Genomic DNA, 27,554 nt, shown 5'->3' with positions numbered 1-27,554 from the left:
ACACAAAGAAGCTTTCTCAGTTGATCATTATCTTTAATTATCTGACATCAGTAATATAATAAATACAGCTAAATTGTATGTATGTATGTAGAAAAACACCATATTATTGGATGTCCAAGAATTGGACGACAACAAAAAAGTCATACTATAGCATGTTGTTTTTTGTCAAAATGGTGAAATTTAAAAATGCTTAAATTTTTTTTAAAATGACCCAATTATAGTCTATTGATTGATATTAGAGCATAGTATAGCCACAAATGACAGAAAAACACATTTTATGGAATGTAAAAAATTTGGTCAACAAAAAACGTCAAACTATAGCATGTCGATTTTTTTTCAAAAGTGATCAACTTTCAAAATGCCTAAAATGGCCCAATTATAGTCAAATCAATCAAAATTCCTTTTTTTTTTTTTTTTTTTTTTATCCCTGAGGGTAAATTCAGTGAGTCTGTTTTCTCTGTTAGAGTGAGACAGCCTGATGGCTGTAGGAGAGAAGGCTCTGTTGTATCTCTCTGTCCTGCAACGGAGAGAGAGGAGCCGTCCACTGCTGTTTTTTGGTCCATAAAGGTTTTGTGTAGCGGATGATCTGGGTATTTCAGGATGGCCTGGAACATGTTGACAGGTCATCTCCCCACCACCTCCTCCACCTGGTCTAAAGAGCTGGTTCTGTGGTTGGAGCCAGGTTGGACACACTGTCCAACCTGGCTCCAACCACAGAACCAGCTCTTTAGACCAGTCTGTCCAACCACCTTCATGTCTGTGTCTGATGTTTAGATATGAGTATGGCCAGAAATTGCAGAAAAAAACATATTAAGGGTTGTCCAAAATTTGAAAAAAGTCATACTATAGATTTTCAATTTCTGTAAAAATCGATCACCTTTAAAAAATGCCTAAAATGCTTGAAATTGCCCAACTACAGTCTATTGATACATATTAGTGCATAGTATGGCAAGAAATTACAGAAAACCATCAAATTAAGGCATGTCCAAAATTTTTAAAAAAGTCATAATTGGTCAATTTTTAAAATGCCTAAAAATGTTTGAGATGCCCCTATTATAGTCTGTTGATACATATTAGAGAATGCTATGGCCAGAAATTATTAAGGGATGTCGAGAAAAAAAAAAAAAAAAAAAGTCATTTTAAAGCATGTAGTTTTTGTCAAAATTTGTCAAATTTTAAAATGTTGATTTTTGTCAAAATTGGTCAAATTTTAAAATCCATAAAAATGCCTGTTGAGGAATTTATTGAGTGATTCCTTTCTGAGAAATAAAAATTATTTAAAACTTGCTTGTCTTTAAGTTTTTTTTAATCGAAGATAATATATGGAATAATCAGCAATCATGTACAGAGTCACATCACACTGTTCAGCTGGATAGGGACAGAGTTCTATCAGCCAAATAGGATCAAGAAGATCTGACCAAGTTACAAGAATTCATTGAGTTGATGGTCCCATGGCACGCAGATGTTATTTGCAGAGAGACGCACTTTGTCCCTCCAAGCTGGAGACGTGTGATGATCCATGTTTGGTTAGTCAGTGCAGATGTGAACATCTGTATCGATCCAGACATATAAACATGTTTTCCAGCAGTAATGCAAACACTGCTGACGTGGAGCACTTAACTAAAGTTACAGAGTTTATCATATCAATCCATCCCCAACAATATATATGGCAAGAATAAAAATACAGGAAACCAAATACAAGTCAACACATTGAAATACAATAAAAATTCTAAATAATAGAAACTTAACAGAGAATAAAAATCCAGATTAAAAATGTCTTTTTTCAGGTGTTTAATCCTGGATTCATGTAAGAATCTTCAATACATATTTATTTAAACATTTTTTTCATGTTAAAGCTTAACTGGTAAAATAACTAAAGCTTTCAGTTAAATGTAGTGGATTATAAGTATAGAGTGAATTAAAATGGAAATATTGTACTTAAGTAAAACTAACGTATTATTTTGCTTAAGTACAGTACTTGAGTAAATGTAATAAGTTACATTCCAACACCGATTACAGGCTGTGCAGGTTTTAATGATATTTATTATCTTACTGGTGTCAGATAATTAATAATAATGACCATGTTGATGCTGAGAATGACAGTTCTCTCTCTGTTTATTCATCTCCTCTTCCTCCTCACTGGATCAAACCACTGCAGTCAGACTCAGTTACTGTTTTCAGTCTTTAGTTTCAGAGGGAAGCTCAGAATGTAACAACACAGCACATGGAGAGGAGGCATGAAGAAATAGCTAGCTTGGCTCTAAAAACGGTAAATGAGACATCCTTTGAAATAACTGGTGAGCTTTAAAGGTTCTACTATGAGAAGACATTTACCCACATTGGTCAAACTAATACGGTTTGTCTACAGTATGACTGCGTTGATGTCGTCGCAGGCTCTTTGCACTAGTGAAAGCATGGCCATATTAGTCACAGCTGTACGGTTTCTCTCCAGTGTGAACACGTTGGTGAAGAACAAGGTTACTTCTTTGCGAAAATGTTTTTTCACACTGGTCACAACTGTACGGTTTCTCCCCGGTGTGAACCCGTTGGTGAACATTCAGGCTGTGTCTTTCTGAAAAAGTACTGCCACACTGGTCACAGCTGTATGGTTTCTCTCCAGTGTGAACGCGTCGGTGATTAACAAGGTTACTTCCATTCGAAAACGTTTTTTCACACTGGTCACAGCTGTACGGTTTCTCTCCAGTGTGAACCCGTTGGTGAACATTAAGGTGGTACCTTTGTGAAAAAGTACTGCCACACTGGTCGCAGCTGTACGGTTTCTCTCCGCTGTGAACACGTTGATGTCGTCTCAGGCCATTTGCCGTGTTGAAATCGCTTCCACACTGGTCACAGCTGTAGGGTTTCTCTCCAGTGTGAATGTGTTGATGTTGTCTCAGGCTTTGTGTTGTGGTGAAAGCGTTCCCACACTGGTCGCAGCTGTACGGTTTCTCTCCAGTGTGAATGCGTCGGTGAGCAACAAGGTGACCTCTTTGCGAAAAAGTTTTTTCACACTGGTCACAGCTGTAGGGTTTCTCTCCAGTGTGAATGTGTTGATGTTGTCTCAGGCTTTGTGTCGTGGTGAAAGCGTTCCCACATTGGTCACAGCTGTACGGTTTCTCTCCAGTGTGAACCCATTGGTGAACACAGAGCTCACAGCGGTGATGTTTGAGTCGCTCGCGTTCTCCTGGTTTCTATAGCAACAGACAAAATGAAAAAGAGAGAGTGTGAGTGAGATGCGATGGTCAAGCAAGCTATCTAAAACCATCAGTAATATTTAGATCACGTCTGTACAACATAACCCTCAATGTTCAAGTCAATGTTACTAAGTAATATTTTCCTTTCAGCATATATTTTGACAAGCAGTACCTTTATTCTGGACAGTATCTGTGATTCTTTTGGATTGTTGCAGTAAAAATAAACATACATTTATACAAAGCAAGTGTGGAAGGAAATTTAAATTACTCAAATCATTCTATGTGTTTCGCAAATACCAAAAAAAGTAAATAACACATTTTCTATATTTTCCTAGTCTCATCGTTATCTCTTCTTCTGGCCTGAGCTTGGGAACACAAGGTCCCCGACAGACTCAGGTCAATATTTTGTTTTCCCCTATCAAGACTTGAAAGCACAGCCAGTTGTGAGTGTAACCAGGGGCGACAGTAAGGGAGGGGGGACGTTCTGGTGAAGAAATAAAGTAGCTACTGGAAGCAACAGAACAATATCAAAATTAATCATCTTTTTGTCAAAAAATGTTCTGGGAACCGGGTTCATGTGATCTGGTGGGAACTGGATCCCACTAGGTAACTAGATGAGTGAAACATCACAAGGCTCAGCCTGTCCTAACTAGGGCCTTGAAAGATTGTGGGAGTAGGGGAGGAACGTCCAAATAGTGAAGGCCAAGTTTGGAAGAAACACGGATTGTTTTGAGATAATAAACATGTCTGGATGGGGGGTGGAGAGTCAGTCTGTGGTTTACATGTGCATTTCTTGTGCTGTTTCATTAATTCTGCAGAATCGTCGGTATTAATCTGCCTGCTGAATAAAACTTTTCCTGTCCATCAATGCAGATTTGATTCATTTATTCCCATATTGTTTGACATAGTAATATGCTTTTTATGAGTTAAAGTAAGCCAATGAGATCAAAGGCACCCACATTATTAGATATAGTTACTTTATGGGTTTTTATTTTGAAGACCTGGGTCATCCTGTCCTGGCTCACTCATGCTGGCTGGTTGCTATGGTGATGAGTGGAGAGGGGAGGGGCACAGACTATCAGCTGATATCTAACAGCTGAGAGAGTCATTTAATGGAAACCACACCTCTCAAACTGCTCTTGTTTTCTCAAAAACCTAAGTCAAACAAACAAACAACAAAATATTAGTCTCATCAGAGAGATAAATCTCCCCTTAACGCGTTGATGTACGTTTAATGTCTGTAGCAAAAAAAATGTGAGCAACATTGCAGGTTAGAAAACTGTGTTTTTCTTCTAGAAATGTCTGTTCCCAGTTCTCATTAGTCTCTATGGGACAGTTGGATGGACATTATAAAGTATATAGTATAAAATACCTTAATAATACTCTACATAATAATAATAATTAAATAGTATTCATATATCTTGTTGAACAACAAGTACAATATTTATATTGTATTTCTTTTTTAATCCCTTTAATAATATTATAATACTTATACAACTCATATTAAATGTCATAACAATAAAAACAAATTAAAAAATGTACACAATATTCTATATTTAGAAATCTGAATTAAATATTCTTATTATATTTGAATAATATTTCATTCAAAACAAACGTCAAACTTTAATTAAAAACTATTCATATCATAATTTAATCAGTTTTTCGAATATTTAAAATAATTGAAAAACTGATCTTATAAAATATTAATACTAACAATAAAACACTAATACTACGGGGTCTAAAGGGGAGATTATATCTAAAGTAAAGAGAACAGAATTAAAAAAAACACACAAACACAAACTCAAGTTCATTAGAGTGATCTGACCTTTCTTGGAGGACTCATTCTTCTTCTTCTTCTTCTTTCAGACGTACGTCCTGGAGTCAGAAGTGTCTCTTGAGCTGTGAAGTCAACAAACAGAGACACACGATGAGGATATAAATAAATATATAAACATATATATCCTGAATAAACATGAACATCTTGAGCCATCCTTGGGCTTTTACCTGTTTTATTACAACTGTTCTAGATCAAAAGTTCCCTCCAGTATCGACTGTTTCTCCATGTGTCTTCTTTTTGATAGCAGCCTAATGTGTCAACAGTTTGAGAGTCTCTGTGTAAATAGTTGCTCCTCTCTCTTGGCGGTGTGTGTGTGTGTGTGTGTGTGTGTGTGTGTGTGTGGTGAGACAAAGATGGATTTTTGCTTTTCCAAATAAGATGAAGACAGAAACAACACAACATTCATGTGAATACTTTGTGTTTTAGAGTCTAATGAGTGTGTGCTTCATTCTGACATGTTGATGTGCTCTAACCACCACACACACACACACACACACACACACACACACACACAGCACCACTGCAGAAATGTCTTATCTGACCTTTATGTATCAAGCGTAATCTCATTGCAGCTCACATTAAAAGCACTTCAGTAAGCACTGAACTCTACAACACACAGCGTGATCTAAAGTCCAGAAGAAGAACTTCCCGTGTCAACAAGAAGAAGGAGAAAGGTTAACAGCTGCAGGAGAAGAACAACATAAAGAAAACAGAGCAGAAAATAAAGTGTGAACTCACCAGATGTTTGCTCAGAAACAGGATCCAGCAGCGGTTTACTCTCCTCTTCTGCTCCTTTTCTTCTCTCTCTTTGTCTCTGTGTCTGTTCTCTGCACCATCACAAGAAAGGCGTCAACCCACTTTAGGCCACGCCCACTTCTGTGACTGTGCTGTGATTGGCCAGAACATCACTGTTGGCTTTATGTCACTTTTTTTCTCTTGTCAGTCCCCCTGCTGTGGCTGTCTTTAATCTACACTCATTTAGTTCATATATGGTTTAAAACACTTTTTAAAAATGAAATTATATGAATGCTTCTGTTCCTGTTAACCCTCTAAACCCAAATAAGCAGTTTCAGGGTCTTTTTGTGCTCTTTTTACATTTTCCTCACTATGTCCTTGTATTTCACTGCAATATATAAAATATATGTAAATATATAAGTTCTGCAGCTCTATGGAATCAGCACCTAATTATCAATATAAAAATGTTCATTAATCATACATTTTAAAAACATGTTCATGTTAAATGTCACCCTGAAAAATAACAAACGCTGTCAGTTATATGTAGTGGATTATAAGTATAAATTGTCATAAAATGGAAATGTTCATTCTGGTCTAAAATGTTATATATCTTATCTTACTGGTGTCAGATAATTAATAATAATGATCATGTTGATGCTGAGAATGACAATAACAACAGGTCAGCAAATAATGAATCATGAATTAGCAGTTTGAAACGAAGAGTCAAAGCTTCTCTTTGTGTGCAAAGATTTAATGAGAATATAAAAAACAAGATTATTAAAGCAACAACTCTGACAGGATGCAGGTTCAACAGCAACAATCACCTTGACTGGAAAAAAACAGAATTAAATCAAATCATGCTTCCAGCAATATTTTGATTTCGTCAGAATTTAACAAGTATAAAGGTTTGTTCAGTCTAAGTTTGAACTCTGGAGTGTTTTAGTGTCTCTGTTTATTCATCTCCTCTTCCTCCTCACTGGATCAAACCACCTCAGTAAGACTCAGTTACTGCTGTCAGTCTTTAGTTTCAGAGAGAAGCTCAGAATATATCAACACAGCACATGAAGAGGAGGTGTTAGAAAAATTGCATGAGGAAATCTCGAAAATTGATAATCTGTCACCAACAGAAAAAACCTCACCATTTTTCTGCGCAGTTCGTTGATGGGGAAATGAAGAGCTGGAGACGTCCAAGTTCTCAGTTTAACATAGTTTTATTACAATACGTCAAAAAATGTGCACTTTACAGAGAATCTCCGGGTTCAAAAACTCATGTCCCTGAATACAAACAGACGTGTTTCAGTTCGTGAAGTCTGAACCACGACTCTCTCCCTGAACCCATTAAAATACTAACATTTGTTTACAAAACATGCTGGTCGATTTCTTCCAGGAAGTTCCGCCTTCTTGATCGCTGATTCGCCAGTTTTAATTAACACAACGCCACCTGGATGCTTGCTGCCGCGGACAAGGCCATCCTGACCTGGCCTCTTCTCCAGAACATTCAACAAAAAACCTCCTGCCTTGTTTTGTGTAACAAAGATATTATGTCTACAGAGTCAAAGAATTTTCACTGTCTCACATAGATTCTAAAAGTCCAAAAAATATGAAACAGACAATGAAATATATGTTATAACATTAACACACAGACATAATCATTGTATCAAAATCATATTGTCTGACTTAATATAAATGCATAGAGATATTTATTACACGCAAGTTTTGACCTTTGATAGTGACCTGCGTCACTCACAGAGACAGAGAACAGAGACAGACAACAGAGAAGCAGAAATCAAGCATAAAATCATTTACCAATATAGAAAATAATCAATTATTTTAACAATATACAGGTAAGTAAAGATAAGTTCAGTTTAAAACGATAATGAGAAAAAAATGTAGAAAAACTAGGACATCACAGCCAAAAGAACATATAATAGAAATAGTTTGCTCTGATTGGATGCACAGCGTTTCATGGCTCAGCCAATAGGAGTCAGCGGGGGGCGGGGCATGTAGTCCCAGTGGAGACCAGGAGCAGGAGCAGAACAGAGCAGAATGAAGGAGGAGAAGCAGCACATGGAGGTCCCCAGTAGACCAGCAGGCTCCAGTCTTCATCTTGAAGTGAGTCCAACTGATTTAATACTTTTTATTTTCTTTCAGCTCCAAAGTAGCAGATTGCATTCAGAGGAGGTTTTTAAAAAGTCAAGCAGCTGTGTGTCTTTGTTCCAGAGTGGAGGGAGTCATGATCAGGTTTCTTTGACTGGTCCGGTTCAGTGGGAGTAGATTGGGGGGGAGGGGGGTCAGGTCAGGCTGAAAGAGGCTAAGGAGACCCCACACCTCCCCCACCAGCTTCTGCCTCCATCTCCCCCACACTTCCATCCTCTGTGAGATAAATTCCTTTTTCCCACATGTTGAATAGTGCTTGTTATAAAAGATTCTCCATTGTCACCCCTCCCCCCACTGACCCCTGCCTCTTTCACCCCCACACCTCCCCCACCAGTTGTCAAAGATACCACCATAAACAATGTGCCCCCCTCCCCACACCAGCCCAGAAAAGCAGCCAGCCCAGACAGAGCCAGTCCAGGAATGTGTGAGGCCTGTGCTGTCCAAATGCAGAATACTGAATTTAGCTACTGAATTTCTTCAGTATTTGTCTATGTATGTATAATAATATTGATAATAATAATAATAACTTTATTTAAACTGCATCTTTCAACGTAGGGTTTATAAAGAGCTCTGGCAGACAAAGCAAAGAAAGAGCAGAAGGCAAATAACAACAAAAGGCAAAATAGAGAACAAGAACCAGAGAGCATCAGGATAAAATTAATGCAATTATTCAAAGACAGAAAATTATAAAAAAGAGTTGATTAAAAAAGAAAACAACATAACATAAAAGCACGTGTTTGAAACGTGATTTGATGGAGGAAAGAATACAGACCTTTCTTGGGGGGTTTGTTTTTCTTCATTAAGGCTCATTTTGAATTCTGCTGCTCTTTGTTGTTGTTTTGAACATTAATGATGGTAACTGGTAGTTTTAAGCATTGTTAGAATAATCTGTTATTCTGTCTCTTATTCTGTCACTGTTGTCTGTCTCTGTGTGACAAATGTCACTATCTATGAATGCATAATTCACTATGTGTGTGTGTGTGTGTGTGTGTGTCCTCTCTGTGCATGCAATATGCTTTGATACAAGGATCATGTGCTAATATTGTTTTTAAACTGTGATTAAACTAAATACATTTAGTGCATCTGCTTAAACTTCCTCTGTCCTACTTAGAGTAAGATTCCATAATCACAAAAATATATGTTTTTTGTTTTATATTTTACATGGATATTGCAAATTCTGTGTCACCAATAATATCTCTGCAAGTCATATCTAGGCAGGAGGTTGTGTGAAAGTTTTGTTAATAGGTCAGGTCACGGACATGATGTTCTGAAGCAGAAAGATAACTGTCTTCTCTGCTTGGTGACATGACGTGTCCACGTAAGCAATAAACTGACAAATCAGCGGATCGAGGAGGTGACTTCTGGAGAGTTCTACCTACATTTTTTAGGATATAAAAAAGGTTAAAGGGAAAGTAGCTTGGTCCAGACCTCATGAACTGACCAGCCTAATGTGATGTCAGGGACGTGTAGATTGAACCCAGAGACTCTGTAACTGCACATTTCTTGACGTATTGTAATAAAATGAAGTAAAACTGAGGACTCGGGTGTCTCCTGCTCATCCTTCCCCATCAAACGATCGGGGCAGAGAAATAGGTGAGGATTTCGTGTTGGAGTCAGATAATTGAATTTTAAAGGTTTCTTCAATGCATTTCTCAACAGCACAATTACCTCATCAAAAGTTGTGTTTCATCTCCAGAAGTGAGAAAGAGAAAAATGATGGCCAATACTTATGGGTTATGTTGTACAGACGTGCTCTAAGTATTATTTTTGGTTTTAGATCGCTTACTCCACCATGGCATCTCACCACCGTGTCTCTCTTTCTGTCTGTCTGTTGAAACAGGAAGAAACAGAGGAACTCAGACGTCGCCACTGTTTTCTCTGTGACAAAACCTACAAAACAGCTGCATATTTAAAGGTACATTTCCGCATCCATACTGGAGAGAGACCTTACAGCTGTGACCAATGTGGCAAAACTTTCAATGAGATGCAGAACCTGAGAATGCATCAACGCATCCATACTGGAGAGAAACCTTACAGCTGTGACCAATGTGGCAACACTTTCAGTAAAATAAATAGCCTGAGAATGCACCAACGCATCCATACTGGAGAGAAACCTTACAGCTGTGACCAATGCAACAAGTCCTTTGCTCAAAAGAGTGCCTGGAGGACCCACACAAATGGTCATACTGGAGAGAAACCATACAGCTGTGACAAATGTAACAAGTCCTTTGCTGCACAGAGTTCCTTGAGCGTCCACAAGCATGTTCATACTGGAGAGAAACCATACAGCTGTGACCAATGTAACAAGTCCTTTGCTCAACAGAGTAATCTTGAAGTCCACCGACGCATTCACACTGGAGAGAAGCCGTACCCTTGTGACCAATGTGGGAAAACCTTTACTCAGAGTTCTCACCTTAAAACTCACCAACGGGTTCACACTGGAGAGAAACCCTAGTGGTGTGACTAAGGCAGGGAAACTTTCTCTGTGTGCTAGTTTTTTTTTAGAAAAATAAAAAGTTGTTAGAGCATTATTAGTAGCCTTTTTCTTTTTAATATCCACATCATAAGATTGTTTTAAGCCTTCAATAAAAATAGATTGCTCATTGTGCTGTCTGATTAAAGTTCGCCGCCTCATCACTGCAGTTGAACATTTGACATACTTTCATCACAGCACAATAACAACATTCTGATGTTTAGCAGATATATGGATTACCATTTTACCATCTTACTTTAGCATGTTAATATGTGCTAATTAGGGTTAAACACAGAATACAGCTGTGAGGAAAAGGAAGGTGAAAAATATGTAAGTAGAGAGAATATTTTTTACGCAGTGTTACGTCCTTGGGGTACGTTGTGTGTGTTTTGCTCTGTTTGTGCCTCAGGACCGCAGCATACGTCAATGGCTCCGTCAGAGGGAATCCCCGCTGGGTAACGCCTCCGCCAAATGCCGGCAGCAGGTCGCAGTGTTCCCCTGGCTCCGCCCTCTTCCGCTCTATTGGTCTGGCGTCCAATCACCTGCCGCACCTGCCTCCAGCTCAGCCTTAAGAGCAGTTCGCGCGGCTGTGGACGCCCCTTCTTTGTCTTTGTATGGCCTTGTGTTAAGTGTCTCTCGTTGTAAAAGGCATTTGAGAGCCAGTGTGTGTATAGAAATCGAGGCACTCGAATTGTTACTGTTTATTGGGCATTAGGTTTAGTTTTTCTTTTCCACATTTCTTCGCACCACACTTAGATTATTCCATTTGTTAGGCTCACTAGTTTATGGGTGGTTGCACTTATGTACTTTTGTTCGTGTAGAAATCAGCGTAGATAGCCAGAGTTCTTTTGTTTATTGTGTTTTTGAATAGTTTGTTTGTTTTATGAGTTGGCGCCACCCACCGCCCTTTGTTCATTGCCTCACTTAGTATCACTTTATTAGCCTGAAGAAGGTTCTCCTTTTGTTACTTTTTGTTAATTTTGCTGTTAATCAATAAATATCTGTATTTGCCTGAGTACACCGGCGTCGTGTTACATTCTCTTTACCCTAGACTCATACTGGTGTAACACGCAGCAACACAAAATACTACATATGAATATTGAACACTACTGACATTGAAACAACTCTGGAGTATGTCATTACAGGTGACTCGATCAGAGTTGGAAGAAAATGACCACTAGGTGTCTTCACTGTCTCACATTTGAGGAGGACTCAGAATAAATCCACATGTGGATGTAAGAGCTCCGTGGGGCTAAAACATGCATTATGCATACTTTCTAAATTTCAGAATTCTTTTTTTTTTTTTTTTTTCTTCATTTTATGAAGCCTTCTCATTGCCCTGCTGAGCTGTGAACAATAGAATAATCAGTGTTGGGGAGCAGTCAACTGTAATCAAACTACTAGTTTTTTTGTTTTATTTTTAATATTTGGACATCCCATGATGTGGTGTTTTTCTGACATTTCTGTACAAACTACACTCTAATATGTATCAAAAGACTATCATAAAGTAATTTAAGCATTTCTAGGCATAGACATATCACTTTTTTATCCAATTTTTGGACATCCAATAAAATTGTGTTTTTTTTTGACAAATGACATGATATGATATGATATGATATTATAAGCATTTTTAGGCATTTTAAAATTTGACAATTTTTGACAAAAAATGACATGTATGACTTTTTTTTTGGGTCCAATTTTTCGAGATCCCATAATATGGTGTTTTTCTGTAATTTTTGGACAAACTATGTTCTAATTTGTATCAACAGACTATAATAAAGTTATTTTAAGCATTTTTAGGCATTTAAAAAAAACACAATTTTTGACAAAAAACTACGTACTATTAAAATTATTTTTTTTGTTTTGTTGGACATACAAGAATTTTGTTTGTATTTTATATAATTTTGGACGTTTAGGCTCTTACTATGACCAACGAAGTATTGGGGTGTGTCAGCTCAGTGTGATAGCAGACTGACTAGAAGACAGAAGGTTGTTGGTTCAAACCTCATGACAGAAAGTTAGTTTTTAAAGTCTAACACTACAATGAAGAAGTCAAATAGGACCAAAAGCAGCAGCTGGGTGTCAGAGGAGATCACTCAGGGAGACAGAAGGTTGTAGGTTTGATCCTTATGAGCTGCAGTGAGTTTTGAGGCTGAACATGGACAGTAAGAAGTCAAACAGCCCCACTGGTTGGTTCTGACAGATCAATGCAGGAGCTTATAGATCTGAATTTTTCCATGTGGATGAATGAAGTATCAATCAATCAATCAATCCAAAAGTATGTAAAATTACTTTTTAATGAGACAGTATACTATGAATTTTACAAGACTCAAAATTCATAAGATTCAAACCTCACTGAGCTATAACTGTCCTATTTTACAGTAGTTTTGGACGTATTATACATTTAGTACGACCAACAAGCTATTTTAAATCTCTTTTATGCATTTTTTGGAAAAACAACAGAATGACCACATTTTTTACTTTTTCAACTTATGATAAATGATTATTTTTGTTTTTCTGTTAATCTGGAAAACCAACCCACTGCATGTACCAACAGACTATAATAAGACCATTTTTGAGAGTATCAGGACATTTAAAATTTGTATGAATTTTCACAAAAAAATGAGACATGCTATAGTATGACTTTTTTTGTAAAATTTTGTAGATCCCAAAATATGGTGGGTTTTTTTTGTGATTTATGAAAAAGCCACCCTGTTACATGTATCAGCAGACTATAACACAGTCATTTTAAGCATTTTTCGTCATTATGAAATATGACCATTTTTGACAAAAAACAACATGCGATAGTAAAGCCCCCCCCACCCCCATTTTTTTCAACATTCCATGAAATGTGTTTTTCTGTCATTTCTGGCGCTATTTTGCTCTAATATGTATCAACAGACAATAATTGGGCAATTTTAAGCATTTTAAAATTGTACAATTTTTGACAAAAGTAGTATTTTTATTCATTTTGAACATCCCATAAATTGTGTTTTTCTGTCACTTCTGGCCATATTATGCTCTAATACATACATTTTGCCATTTTTGACAAAAATCAACATGCTAAAATGTAGTGGATTATAAGTATAAAGTGACATATAAAGAACAAAGTAAGTAAAACTCATATTGTAAAGAAGTACAGACTCCATGCTTCAGTAAACTACCTCTATGTATCAACAAGGATTCTTCACTGAGTCGTGGAGTATAAATCTTTCACTCTGTCTTATGATCGTGATGATGCAGAACAGACACATGGAGATATTCTTACTGTCAGAAGTGAATCACTCCAGCATGAAATGATCCTCTGATAACTTCTTCCTCAGTGTTTTATTGTTTTAAGGATTCCGAACTCGGACCAGAGGACGTGCAAACTTCAACACAAGGCAATGTAAGAATATATTTTCTATTTTAATTATATGAATCCTGCTGTAAAGATTTAGTATGTGGTGATATTTAACAGATAATAATGTGTTTTATTCTGTCAGTAAAGAGACATTTCAACACTTGAATCAATCTGACAGCTTTTCTTTATGTTTTAACAACAACATGAGGAAGTTTTTGATGCTCATGTTCTGTTGCATGGAGCCTGTTATCATGGAGCCACAATGTGTTTTTAAAGGAACTCAGAGTGATATTTATTATATTCATGTTAGTGGTGGAAGAAGTAATCAGATTACTTTACTGCAGTAAATATGCAGAAAGATTGTTTTATATATTCCAAATATTGTTGTTTTATTATTATTACTGGTGTATTTATGGAAGAAGAATGTTTGTGTTGTCCAGGTATTTTTATTTTTATTTTTATATATTAATATCCAGTTAATGTGGTTAAATGTATATAAAAATGAAAAATGACTTTATATTGATCATGTTTTTCATGTTAAATTTTGACCTCAAAGTAACTAAAGCTGTCAGCTAAATGTAGTGGAGTAAAAGTGTAAAGTTACATGAAATGGTTCATAGTGTGACAGCAGCCTGCAGGTTCCTCAGGGTTCCTCCTGCTGAAACATGTTTCCTGACACCACACTTTGCTTTCACTAGACGGCTCCAGAGGTTAAACTCCACATGATAAACTGGAGCCATCACTCCTGAGACACCAAACACACCAAGTCAGGGAACAGATCCTCCTCCAACAGGAAGTGGACCACAACCAGAGAGTGGAGGAAGGATGCTCCTCTACTGTGGACTGACAGCAGCAGCTCTGTTCACTCTTTGTTAAAGTTACTTTCTGTGTAAAAAACAAGATGTCTGCTTCAGAGGTGGATTTGATAAAAGTTACAGTCCACCAGGTGAAGTAGAGGAAACATTTTAATCAACAACTTGAACAAATTAAATGTTCTACCACGGACAGAATAGTTGTCTGGCAGGTCATCAAACTGTAAGTCAGAACACATCAGCAGATATCAATAACAACAACTTTGATGCTTCCAGACCAGACGAGAGAAATCATGACAAAATCGCCAAAAATCCGTAATTTATCATAGAAAGAAATTGTACATTATTGTTGAAGTTTTACCTTCCGGTAGAAAAACATACCAAAACAAAGCTTAAACACGGTGATATTTCCTCAAAATCACTTTATTCTAGATTCAGAATCAGTTTTCAAATACAAAAAAAAAAAAAAAAAACAATAAGTTAGAGCTGATCAATAGAGATATTGTCATTGTAAAGGAGGAGGAGATTCCTCGCAATGTGTGGAAACTTGGACAAGTACTAAATGTTTGTGAAGATGAAGATGGACTAGTGAGAAAGGTGACTTTACAGACAGGAAATCGAAGGCTCAATAAGGATGGTCAACGAGTTAATGCCACATCCATTCTTGAACGTCCTATTCATAAAGTAGTTGTACTTGTAGAGAACAAGTAAAATGAGTTCAGTGGAAATAACACCTACCTGATCAGAGAGTTCAAAGTATCAGATTTAATCTGAGAGTTACAGATACCCACTAATTGGTTCTGGAAATTACTAGATTTATATTTATATATATTTATATGTGCTTGTTTTTGTTTTATACATATTCATGGTCATTCAGGTTCCTAAGGTTATTAAAAGGTGATTAAAATACAATAAATGAGATGGTTTATTAATATGTCTTATAAAATGTTTGGTTAAATGTATTTCCTTTTGAGGGACTTTTATTGTGAAATATAAGGGTCTGATTTGTTGGCATTGTGGGAAATGTGAGGTGGAAATGTGAGGCCGGGTCAGTTTTGTTATGGTTCAGTTGCATTATGGGTCAGAGCAGTAGAGCAACAATTCTACATGTGGTCCAAGTGGCGCACACTGTAACTTTCTGTTTATATGTTTACAATGATAATTAACAGTGAGGGGGAGTTGCATGTGTTTTCAAACTTGTATGTCTTTATTTATTGTAGTTTTCACGGTGTCTGCTGAAGATACACCAGATGAAAATAAAGCTTTGAGACATCTGTGTGAGTCGTGGCCATTCATTTCGTTGGACCGGTGTAGTTACAGGGTTGTTTGCCAACGCATCCTGTGTGGTTAAGGTTTGCTGCAGACTAACTGCCTAAACCTTGAAAAGGCTGGCAGGCTGCCGGTAGCAGTCAGTGGCTGGCTGCTGAGCTGCGAGCAGAGCAAACACATTCTAACAGTGAAAAGTGAATCACATCAGCATCAAATGTTCCTCTCATAACTTCTCCCTCCTTGTTTTACTGTTGTTATAAGGATGGGGGACCTGACAACTAAACTGTGCACCATAATTTTCCACACTGCCAATACTTGAATGTCAAGCTGCAGAAAGTTAACCTGTGCCTTATACCTGCACAACAGGCCACTCTGTTGCACATTTTGACTGAACGTGACTGGGATTTCACCTGGCAGTCGGGCTCAGACTTGTTTTCCTGGCTGATGAGCAGAGTAAATACTGTGAGAAGTGAATTACATCAGCGTTTTAGATGTCTGGTTGTTTTGTGTTTTCTTGCAGCCTCTGTTCCAGCTGCTGACATGTTTAGAGACTCTCTGCTTCCTCAACTGGTGAATTGATGTTTATGTGTTTCTATAAAGTGATAAATAAAAACTTTTAGTGTCAAATCCAAAGTTGCTGGAAAATTTGTATTTTTTTAAACAAACTCAAATAATTAAAAATGTTTCTTTTCAATTCTGCATCATTTTTGAGCTGCTGAAGGATTTTATTAAATTAATTTGCTGCACTAACTGACTGTTGAACTGAATGATTTGTTTATTTCTTCCTACAAGAAAAAAGGCTTTAAACTGATGTTGACAACAAAGCTTTAAGATCAAACCCTGGAGGAGGTTTAAATTAAGATATCTCATTAATAAAAAAGAAACAGTCTGAGTGTATTTAGTAAGCAGAGAATGAGTTCAAGTGTTGGTCAATGAGCTAAAAGTTCAACAGCTGATGTTGACAGAAATACAAGACAAACTGAGAATCACACTCAATGTTTGTTACTGTTTTATCTCCCTGAATTATTAAAGCTCAGACCACATGAGGCTTCGTCCTTGTAAGCCGGCGGTCCGGGATCGGATCCGGCTCCGAGTCCTTTCCTGCATGTCTCCCTTCAGCTCCGGATCTCTCTCTGTCACAGAGAAATAACCTTCCCATCATGCACTGCTCTGAAAACTGCAGCTGTCTCTAGTTTATGATGTTTAATGTCGCTGCAGAAAGATTTGGTGACTTTAAGTTGAACTGGGAACCAAAACTGACGAGGAAGTTCACTTCATAACCAGAGAGGAAACTGAGAGAGCAGAGCTGCTGCAGCCTGAGGGAGAGGGGGGGGCTGATGCCAATATCTTTTTTTAGACCGAGTATATGTTTAAAAGGCTGCTCTGTCATGTAGAATAACAAACACAGATCATGGAGAATGGATACAAGCTGAGTCTAGATTTGTCTCATATTTTATACAACATTTTATTAAAGATATGATCTAATGGGAAGTAACACAAGGTAGAACTATTGATATCTGCCTCTAAACCGTCCGTAGAAAGTGAGTTCATGTTGAGGAAGTGAGTCCGTTTATAGTCTGCAGCTTTGAGTCACCGTCCTCCAGCTTCATATTTCTTCTTTCTCAGTTGGAAACTGGCGCCATCTAGTGTCAGAAACACACTACTGTATCTTTGCTCAGTGTAATAAGTATGTGTCATGTTTCCTCTGTCTCAGCTGTGCACTGCAAAAAAGGTGTTTGGTCTAAAAACCAGATAAAAACAGTAAGTCTGAGGGAAATGATCTTGCTGCATGGACAGATAATTTACCTTCACAAGATTTCTTAAATTAAGATTACTAAATCTAGAAATAACCATGTTGAACACTTAAAATAAGAAATTAACTCTTAAAACAAGAAAAATTAAAGCTGCAACCAGCGATGAACTGGCCCGAGCAGAGTGACCTGATGATTATTTGGTTCTTAAGAAGTGTTAGATAATTTATCTTGTTTTAAGAGTCAATTTCTTACTTTAAGCGTTCAACATGCTTATTTCTAGATTCAATAATCTTAATGTAATAAATCTTGTGAAGTGAAATTTTCTCTCCATGCAGCAAGATCATTTCCCCCAGATTTAGTGCTCTCTCTCTCTCTCTCTCTCTCTCTCCCTCCCTCCCTCCCTCTCTCTCTCTCTCTCTCTCTCTTTCTCCGCCACAGTCACTGTCTTTGTTTAGTTTAGTTGCTTTTGTTTCTTAGTTACTCTCATCTTATTCACCTGCATTTCATCACATTACCTGCATGCACACATCTCACAACTGATCTATTATTCTAATTTAACAGATAAATATGTGTCACATGACACCTGTAATGTGTGAACTTTGAGCTCATGTGTGTGTGACTCTTCACCTCTGTCTCCTCTCACAGGGAGAAGATGATCTGCAGCATCCTGCTGCTCCTCAGCCTGACCTCCTGTGTCTCTGGTTAGTTTACTCCTTCACTTTATTATCCACAAAGAAGAAGAAAGTCTGTCTGCTCCTCACTTTCCCTCTCTGTCTCCTCAGCAGGAACATTTGTAGTGAATGTGACTCAGAGCTCCTATCAGGCAGAGGAGAACCAGAACATCACACTGGAGTGGACCTTCACCACCAAACCTGAAGCTTCAACCAACTCCTTATCTTTCTACTGCCGGCTGTTAGCTGAACTCAGACCTTTAGTCCTGTTTCATCTACATGAAGGTGTTGAGGTCTCAGAGTCTCAGGATCAACAGTTTGCATGAGTCCAGTTTGACGACGACGTCCTCAGAGAAGGACGACTCAGACTTCATGTGTCCAGACTCAGGATCAGTGACTCTGGAGATTATTTGTGTGAAGAGCTCAATGGGAGAACACATTTCGAATGGCACCTCAACGTCACTGGTAAGTTGATTCAGTAAAAGTATTTGATAAATGGAAGTTGCAGATGTTTGATTCTTTTACTCAGTAAAAACACTGCAGCACTATGAGGCTGAATTAGATGAGACAGACTGGCTTTCAATCACTGACTTAGAATACAAATATATTTATTCTTTTCAATTAAAAAAAGGTTTCCTCTCCTCCAACCCGCTGAGTTTATTTTCTGTCCTTTCCAGCAGCTGCTGATGAGCCCAAACCTCAGAGACCGACAGTGAGACCACAACCAGAGGCTCGGGGAGATTATTTTCTCTTCGGTGGACTGACAGTGTTACTAGCAGCAGTTCTACTGGTTCTCTGTGGTGGAGTGGGAGGTTTCGGAGCTGGTGTAATGATTTTATATGTTGCAGCGTACTATGGTTTTATTACTGCCAGGTAATAAAGTCATAACCAAAGAAACAATGAGAGACAACCTCTAGGGTTTTCTTAAAGTTTTAGAAAATGAAATGTATATATGCACTATTTATTATTATATCTGTTCTAAGGTGACATCAAGATAGTTTAGCAATCATTCGTTGAGATCCAATTATATTTTAGATGTATAAAATCTGGAGGACTAAACACTACAACACTTTATTTTGTTATTGCTGTTATTTATTTATAAAATTGTTTCTAAAACTAAACAGAAGTTTTTCTTCTTGTACAATTTTGACACAGACTTTTCGCATCTCTCTAACTTTGTTTAACACATAAATGATGTGACTGTTGTAGACAGTGAATTACTTACGTAAAAAGTTGTTTACTTTTGTTTTCAAACGGGACACAAACCCCGTTCTCCTGGTGAAAGTGTGACATCTGCCATTTAAACTCTGCATCAACGTCAATCACTACTACGTCAGCAAGATTGGCGGTGGAGGACAGTCTAAAATGTATATATGAGTCAGATTTTGCTGCCTGTACAAACGACCTATATGGCCATTTTTGAGGGGAGACCAGTCTGGAATCCCCTCCTCTGTCCTCACCACCTTCTATTGGGGCTCTGATGAGACCATCCTGAGCAGCTGCATCGCCTCCTGGTATGGCAGCTGCAGTCTCTCTGATTAAAAAACCCTCAGTACAGTGTGTGGTGAAGATGGCTGAGAAAGTAATTGAGGGGACTGTTACCACCAAGCTCATCGACTGTTTGAACTTCTGCTTTCTGGCAAGTGATACTAAATGACTAAATGTAATGACTAAATGTAAATGATACTGCTCCATCCTTGCACACTGACACACAACAACGAGTTAGCTTTAGTTATTTGACCTTTGACTTATTTTATGCTAATTTGTACCTACTTTGCATTTTAAAATATATTCTCAGACTTACTGGTAACAAATTCAGCGACTGAAAAAGAAACCTATTCTCACGTCCCTCATGTCTCAAACACAATTCTCTGAATCCATGTTGCTTCGGTCAGTGTGCATATACTTTCATTTCTCTTAAAAAGAGATGCCTCGGGTTTTTTCTTTTCCTATGGCACAGTTAAAGCTTCCTCATTTGCTGGTTATTCTGAGAAGGGTTATTAGTCTGAATTGTGAAGTGAACTGGAGATTTCTCCCATATGCTTCTTGTTTTGTTTTATTTTCGTACTAAACAAATTGCTGTGTACTCAAAGTGTTCTGCCAGATTCTCACATTGTAAAAGAGGAACAAAATGTTTCTGCGAAAGCTGCTTTCCATTTTACAGCAATTGTGTTCCCATTTCTCAGCAACAACTAATGGGATGGGTCAATAAACAAATGATTTTCTGTGTTCTCATTGAAAATCAGTGATTCCTCAAGATATAAGCAAAGGATAAATGAAACAAAGCACACTGTAAAAAAAGAAAAGTTGGGTGAACTCAAAATTTCAAGGCAACAAACTTCAATAAAATTTTAAGTTGGATAATTAAACTAAATATTTTAAGTTTTGTTTTTGAGTTTGCTCAACTCTGAATTCAGGTTTTTGTCAACTCAACTGTAAGTTGTACTAACTTATAATTTTACATTGTAATAACTTTTAATCCTTACTTCTGCTAACTTCTGCAATGTGCTGAATTGGCACGATTGTAACGCCGCTATGAAATGTCAGCTAATGTTGCGACCACAATTTTGAGTTAGCATTGATACGCTACTGGCTACTCTTGTAGCTGTAACAAGCAGCACCGCTAGCATCAGTTAGCCGCTAGCATCAGTTAGCCGCTAGCTTTCGCTAATGACCGAAAACCTGTTTGTGTTTAAATGTTGGAAATGTGTAGGTTTCTCCAACAAACGACGTACGACACTGCACAACACAACTCAGAATAAAATTCCGGTATCATTTTGATTAATTTAATTAAGGGTTGACTACCTGTGTGGACTCCAGCTCAGGCAGCACAGCACAGCCACAACTTGGAAAGTTGGCTTTCCTGCATTTCACAACAAAGAAATAGAGTTAGCAGAACTATTGTCCCTTGTTTTGAACCCCAACTTAAAGATATAAGTAACAACAACTCACCAAGTTGTTTTTGAGCAGACAACTGGCTTGCTTTGTTGTGCTAACTTACATTATTGCCCTAAATGTCAATAATTTATATTTCCAAGTTTAACCAACTTAAATCACTGTTTTAGGCCAAAAAAATACAAGTCGGCTTTTTTGCAGTGGGGAACCAAGGAAGACATTGGGGGCCTGTCTGTGTTGCAAGCAGGCCCTTATGGCGTCATATTTGAGTCAAAAGTCGCGTGAGCGATAACACATCTGCACGCGCATTTATTTCGTGTCACGCGCGCAGATTTCAACCGCCCCCAATGTGTCAAAAGTCCTCGCTCCGCACGAGCAGAGCTCCACCACGAGCGAGCACGGAGGAGAATCTGCTTCGCTCGGTTGCTCAATATGTGCGCGAAGATCCAAAAAGTGCGCGCGGCAGTTGAAATCTGCACGCGTGACACGAAATAAATGCGCGTGCAGATGTGTTATCACTCGCGCGACTTTTGACTCAAATATGACGCCATAGGCGCTGAGCTGTTGGTCCTGCAGTCGCAGACAATTTGGATCTGTGAGGTTCTCCGTCTCCCGCTGGAGGTCTGACTCCCAGACGAAGACGGCAGTAAAGCCAGATCCACGTGTGAACTGGATGCTGCTGAAGGCTCCATTGGAGTGGAAACTGGCTTCATACCTGATGGCACGGACAAGCATTTAGAAAAATTATATTCTTGCTGATTGTCGTTGCACATCTGCATTGCATTTTGATAGTTTTGTAAAAACTTTTTGTAGTAACTTTAACATACTTAACATAGCTACATTGCAAGTTGTGTCAAATCCGTATTTATTTTAACATTTAAGATAAAGTGGGGTAAGATTTGTTCTAATTGGGCTTCAAAACTCACCTTCTAAAAACTGATTATGCTGTTTTATGTTATGTCCATCACTACCATGCCATTTTGCCATTATTTTAAAAGTTTTGTTCTTTCTCATTTTATTTGAATTTGTGTGGATTTTTTGTTTTCTATTCAACAGGCCTTTAAGTATCTTAATTAGAGGCTGCAATCTATGTAAGAAGGTGAAGCTTGATGCTGCTGAGCTCTGAGAAAAGACATTACTGATGATAAGAGCACGCCCACTTCCATGTACTGCATTGATAAAAGTTAGACTCCCTCCTCAGACTCAGTGAATATCTGAAGAAGACGGCCTTGTTTCCACTGCTGTTTGAACCGATCTAGCTGATATTCAGGAAATCAAGGGGTGGTAAGCTAAAATTTCTTTCCCTCCTGTTTATGCTACATTTTATTCTTCTTCGTGTTTTTTTTTAATTATAGTGAATACAAATATGCAGAAATACAAAACAGCACATTTTGCACGTCTGTGTTTACATTTATAACAACCTTTTACAAGCATGTTGCCTGCTATGTTGTTTACTACATCTTTAAGCTCTATTGATAAGCATATTTGTTCACCGTTGGACTTTTCTGCTGTTTTTCTTCTTTGGGAGTCTGCAGCAGACTCAATGTTAAGGCTAGAGGAAGTAAGATATTGATATGAAACTTAGAAATAAAGTTAGGCTTTTTGTAGGAAGATAAAAGTGACCCAATTTTTACAGTGCAGTTAAAAGATGTGTATTGTAAATCTTTCTATATTTTGTATTGTGGAAGATACTACAGGTAAATCGTGTGAAAAAAAAAAATAGATATCAGCATAAGACTTCCCCAGTCGATGACTTACTTAAAGATAATTATTAAAGTAAGTAAGGAGGTTGGCATCAGCAGACCTGAGAGTCCGGTGGAGGAGCTCAGACAGGGCGTAGGGAGCCTGGTTATGGAGGGCTTTGTAGGTAATGGTGGGGACTTTGAAGTGGATTTGCTGGGGGATGGGAGCCAGTGGAGGTTATGGAGGACAGGAGTGATGTGGTCATGGGAGTTTTGGATATACTGTAGTTTCTTGAGAGTTTTGGATGGATTCAATGAAAATGCAGTCCACTGTGGCGGATGATATGACCCAGGGGCGAGTCTAGGGTCAGAGCTTTAGGGGTGCTGAGCACCCACTGAGCCCCGCTGCCACCACCCACCCTCAATCAACAGTCATTAGAATTGATTAGATTGAACTTTATTGTCACTGAACAAAGCAACAGCTACTTGGACATCAAAATGCAAAATATTGGCCATCTTTCTCTCTTTCCCTTGGCACTGACAATCATACACAAATATATTGTAGCAGACCATTTCCTACATTTTTAGTTATTTTGTCTTTTTTTGGTCATTGTGTGTCTTTTTTAGTTATTTTGTGTCTTTTTTTGGTCATTTTGTGTCTTTTTTTAGTGATTTTGTGTCTTTTTTAAGTAATTGTGACCTGCTCCATTGAAATGAGTTACATTGACCCCGAAACACATTTTGAGATTTTGATATGTCTGTAAAGAGGAGACTCTTAGCTTCACGTCAATACCAACATTATGTTTCACGTGACCTCGTGCACGAGCACATACACAACACAGTACAGGCCTAGAAACCCATGTAGATAAGTATCCAAAACATATGGAATACAATAATGATAAAATATGAACAAATATACTGTACATAGGATGTAATACAGAATATATGATGGGTATTTAAATATAATAATACTTTAAAAATATTAATATAAAGAATATTTATAAAATATTAAATAGTGAGCCACGTGCACACATTTACTTACAGTTACTTACAAGTACATATCCATACAATTAAAAATATATATACAGACAATGGCCCTTTTAATATAATAATACAGAATATATTTTATATTATTTCATATTTATTTATTACTATTTCATAATTACACACTCACATGCATCAAGGAAGCAGGCAGTCCTCTGGTGTTGCTGCTTCTCACACTGCATCCTCTCATAGAGTCGTATGGAGCTTCACGAGATGGACCAAATGTTTTCATCTACAAAATAAGATAGCATAAATGAAAAATACAGTCATCACAAACCTTTTGGGCTGGCTAAATCACACTGAATCATTGTTGAATGAGGCCTGATCATTTCTGTATTATTGCTTCAATATGATCATTCACTGATAGACAGACTGCAGCACAGGATTTAATACAGCCCCATATTCAGAAACATAACATATTCACCATACAGGTTATGATTCACCATATCAGATCTTTTAAACAGTACTTTTACTATACATTAACCATACTTTAGGCTGTTTATTTTGTTATAGCCCAAAGATCTCCTCACCTTTGTGTCTCACAGCAAACCTGTCTCCTACAAATTATGTTTGTATATTACTGTTAAATAATTAGCCTCAGTTGTGTGGTGATAAGGTAATCACTGCCTGGATTATGTTCAGAAACAACAATTTTTTGAGTTAGTGAAACACTGATTTTCCTCATTATGTGAATAAATGTAATTTATAGGAGACAGTAGACACCTGAGACACACCTGACACACCCACACCTGGGCTAACGTTACACACAGTGTAGTGTAGTTATCAAGCATTATTAGCTGCTTTCTTAGCCTGCTCTAGTGATTTTATTAGCCCTTACTAACAGAGAAAAAGAGGATCGTGTAGATAAAGTATAAGCACTTACCATCAGTCATCTCTTTAACTAGGTCACGTCTTCTCACGTCTCCTCCGGTGAACAGCAGCTAGCAGGCCCGCTGTTGTGAAGTTTGCGGCTCCACTTGTACTCCAGAGCTATCGCAGTCTCTTTAACATTGTCCTCGTTTAGATAACTACAGTCAGAGACATTGTATGCTACCATCGGCTCATCCATCACTGCAATATCTTCCTCCTCTTCTTCCCCCAACTCACTCTCTCGTCATTATCTTGGCTAAAGTTAGCCGGACCGTTAGCGTCCTAGTCGGAGGTCTCTCTGTCTCTCTCTCCTCTCGTCTCCTCACCTACCGGTGCGGTGAAATAGTCCATAATTAACTCTGTCCAGGTATCATCACATGTAGCACCTCTAGCTCTGATTAAATTGAAATGTTTTGCAATGTTCTCCTCACATTAATCCATCTAGTTAAGCCAGCGATCTTCACCACTATCTGAACCACGTCATCCAGCCTGTCTGTGTGCCGCGAAAAACTTTCTGACAACGTTACGTTTAAAAGCTTAAAAACTATACTTATCATTAGAATTTCATATTAATGTTAACATTGTCTTAAAGCTGAGACTTTATTTATTCAGAAACGCATAAAACCCCAAAACAGCCCAAAATCACTTTTTTCATGTTTAAACGTGTTTTTACAAGAACGGGCGGTTGCGACTTCCGACTCATTTCGATGGAGCGCGTCACAATTTAGGTTTTTTTGGTCATTTTGTGTCTTTTTTTAGTAATTTTGTGTCTTTTTTCTGTCATTTTGTGTCTTCTTTAAGTAATTTAGGTTTTTTTGTAATTTTGTGTCTTTTTTTGTAATTTTGTGTCTTTTTTTGTAATTTTGTGTCTTTTTTCTGTCATTTTGTGTCTTTTTTAAGCAATTAAAAAAAATTCTGTCATTTTGTGTATTTTTTTGTTATTTCGTCTATTTTTTTGGTCATTTTGTGTCCTTTTTAGTTATTTTGTGTCTTTTTTGGTCATTTTGTGTCTTTTTTAGTAATTGTGTCTTTTTTCTGTCATTTTGTGCCTTTTTTAAAGTAATTTAGGTTTTTTTGGTCATTTTGTGTCTTTTTTTAGTCATTTTGTGTCTTTTTTAGTAATTGTGTCTTTTTTCTGTCATTTTGTGTCTTTTTTAAAGTAATTTAGTTTTTTTTTGGTCATTTTGTTTCTTTTTGTAGTCATTTTGTGTCTTTTTTTCTGTCATTTTGTGTCTTTTTTAAGTAATTTCGTTTTTTTTTCTGTCATTTCTTTTTTCTAGTAATTTTGTGTCTTTTTTGGGTCATGTTGATACTGCCTCCAGCGGCACCCAGGTAATTTGAGTTTGAGACCCCTGCTCTAAAGTAACGATAAACTTAACAACAGAGACACAAGTACACACTTCACAGGTATGCAGTTAATTTGTCGTACTGCTCCTTTTGTTTAGTAAACGGACCGCTCCAGTTTGACTGTAGCTGCACTAATGGCGCTAACGAAGCCAACCGAACTAACTGGAAAACGGTGCCTGGACTCCAGTACTCGCCGATATGGTATCGGAATCGGAACAACTCCAGGTAAAAGGAAAGTATGAGACAGAGCTTTGGAGCAACTTACTTAGTTGATTCATAACACTACAACTAAAGGATTCTCACTCTGCGTGTGTGTCTTGCTGGATGCTGGTCGGCCAGCGGAGCGGTGCAGAGGGAGCCGGTGAGAGGAGGATGATACCATTTGCGAAGCGGGGGTGTTTTCATTTTCATCCTTTACGTATACATTTAAACCACAAACTACAGAGTTTGTTTTGGACATCATTTAAGTTTTTCAAAGACGAACAAAATTTTTAAAATTACATTTCTTACTCCAAGTTTTAGGGGTGCTGAGCCCATGATATGACCAATGGGAAGGATGTAAAGGATGACACCTTGGGAGAGGGGAGCAGTGGGAGATTTGCAATTGTTAATGTTAATGCATTGCTGTCTGTTGGAGACGTATGATTGAAGCCAGGTGAGTGCAGTGACGGTGATGTTGTAGATGGTGTTGAGGTGGGAGAGAAGGATGGAATGGTTGATTGCGTCAAATGCTGCACTCAGGTCGAGTAGGATTAAGATGTTAGGTTAGATAAGGTTGCTGGCATCAGAGGAGAGAAGTAGGTCATTTGTAATTTTGAGGAGACCTGTTTCAGTGCTGCGGGGGAACTGAAGCCAGACTGGAGTATTGCATAAAAGTTGTTGGCGGAGAAGTGGGCTTTTGAATTGTGAGGCAACAGCATGTTCCAGTAGTTTTGAAAGAGAGGGGAGGTTTAAACTAAACAAGAATCAACTGAAAACCTAAATGTAACTACAGCCCAACTTAACTCTGTTTTATCAACATTTTTTCCCTCCTATGACCCTAATGATGCAGTGCTTGATGATGACATCACTGAAGATGTGTTGCTTCCTGCCCCTCGCTGCCCTTCTTCTCCTGTCCATTGTTCCCACACTAACTGAAGTGGTGGGGTCGATGTCAGACTGTGCAGAGTTTCTCCTTCAGGGAAATCCACCACGTATCCCGGGAATCTTGGAGACGGGGAGAATCCTGGATCAGAACAGATACAAACCCATTTGCCAGACTTTGAAGAACAGAAGAACTTTTGTTACACTCTACGACACCATGAACAAGATTCCAGTGTTCTCTGCTTACAAGTACACTGGGAGCTATCATGGTGATAGATCCAACATTTGGTACATTGAACCACAGGTATGCTTTCTATTGCTAATTAAAAACCGTTGAATGTAACGTACATTTGGTGACATAGCCACGTCCACAGAAACGGCTTAAAAA

General features: G+C 37.9%; 2 protein-coding genes across 2 annotated transcripts in view; one reads left to right on the top strand and one right to left on the bottom strand.

Moving 5' to 3' along the window:
• Nucleotides 1–27,554, top strand: part of LOC131989471 (zinc finger protein 431-like) — a 191,578-nt gene that overhangs the window by 121,465 nt on the left and 42,559 nt on the right. Inside the window, exons 12-13 of the mRNA XM_059354704.1 lie at nt 9,825–10,377; nt 17,509–17,518. Of these exons, the coding sequence (XP_059210687.1) occupies nt 9,825–10,377; nt 17,509–17,518 (563 nt within the window). The remainder of the gene's footprint in view (nt 1–9,824; nt 10,378–17,508; nt 17,519–27,554) is intronic.
• LOC131989508 (zinc finger protein 271-like) lies at nt 1,959–5,831 on the bottom strand. Its single transcript, XM_059354748.1, has 3 exons — nt 5,770–5,831; nt 5,020–5,093; nt 1,959–3,191 (listed from the first exon to the last, which is right to left on the bottom strand). Exons 2-3 carry the CDS (start codon nt 5,035–5,037, stop codon nt 2,424–2,426), a joined length of 786 nt encoding a protein of 261 aa, XP_059210731.1. The 5' UTR covers nt 5,038–5,093; nt 5,770–5,831; the 3' UTR covers nt 1,959–2,423.

This window comes from Centropristis striata, chromosome 17 (genome assembly GCF_030273125.1).
Source record: "Centropristis striata isolate RG_2023a ecotype Rhode Island chromosome 17, C.striata_1.0, whole genome shotgun sequence".
Taxonomy (NCBI): Eukaryota; Metazoa; Chordata; class Actinopteri; order Perciformes; family Serranidae; genus Centropristis; species Centropristis striata.
This window is presented reverse-complemented; position numbering and strand designations above follow the sequence as displayed.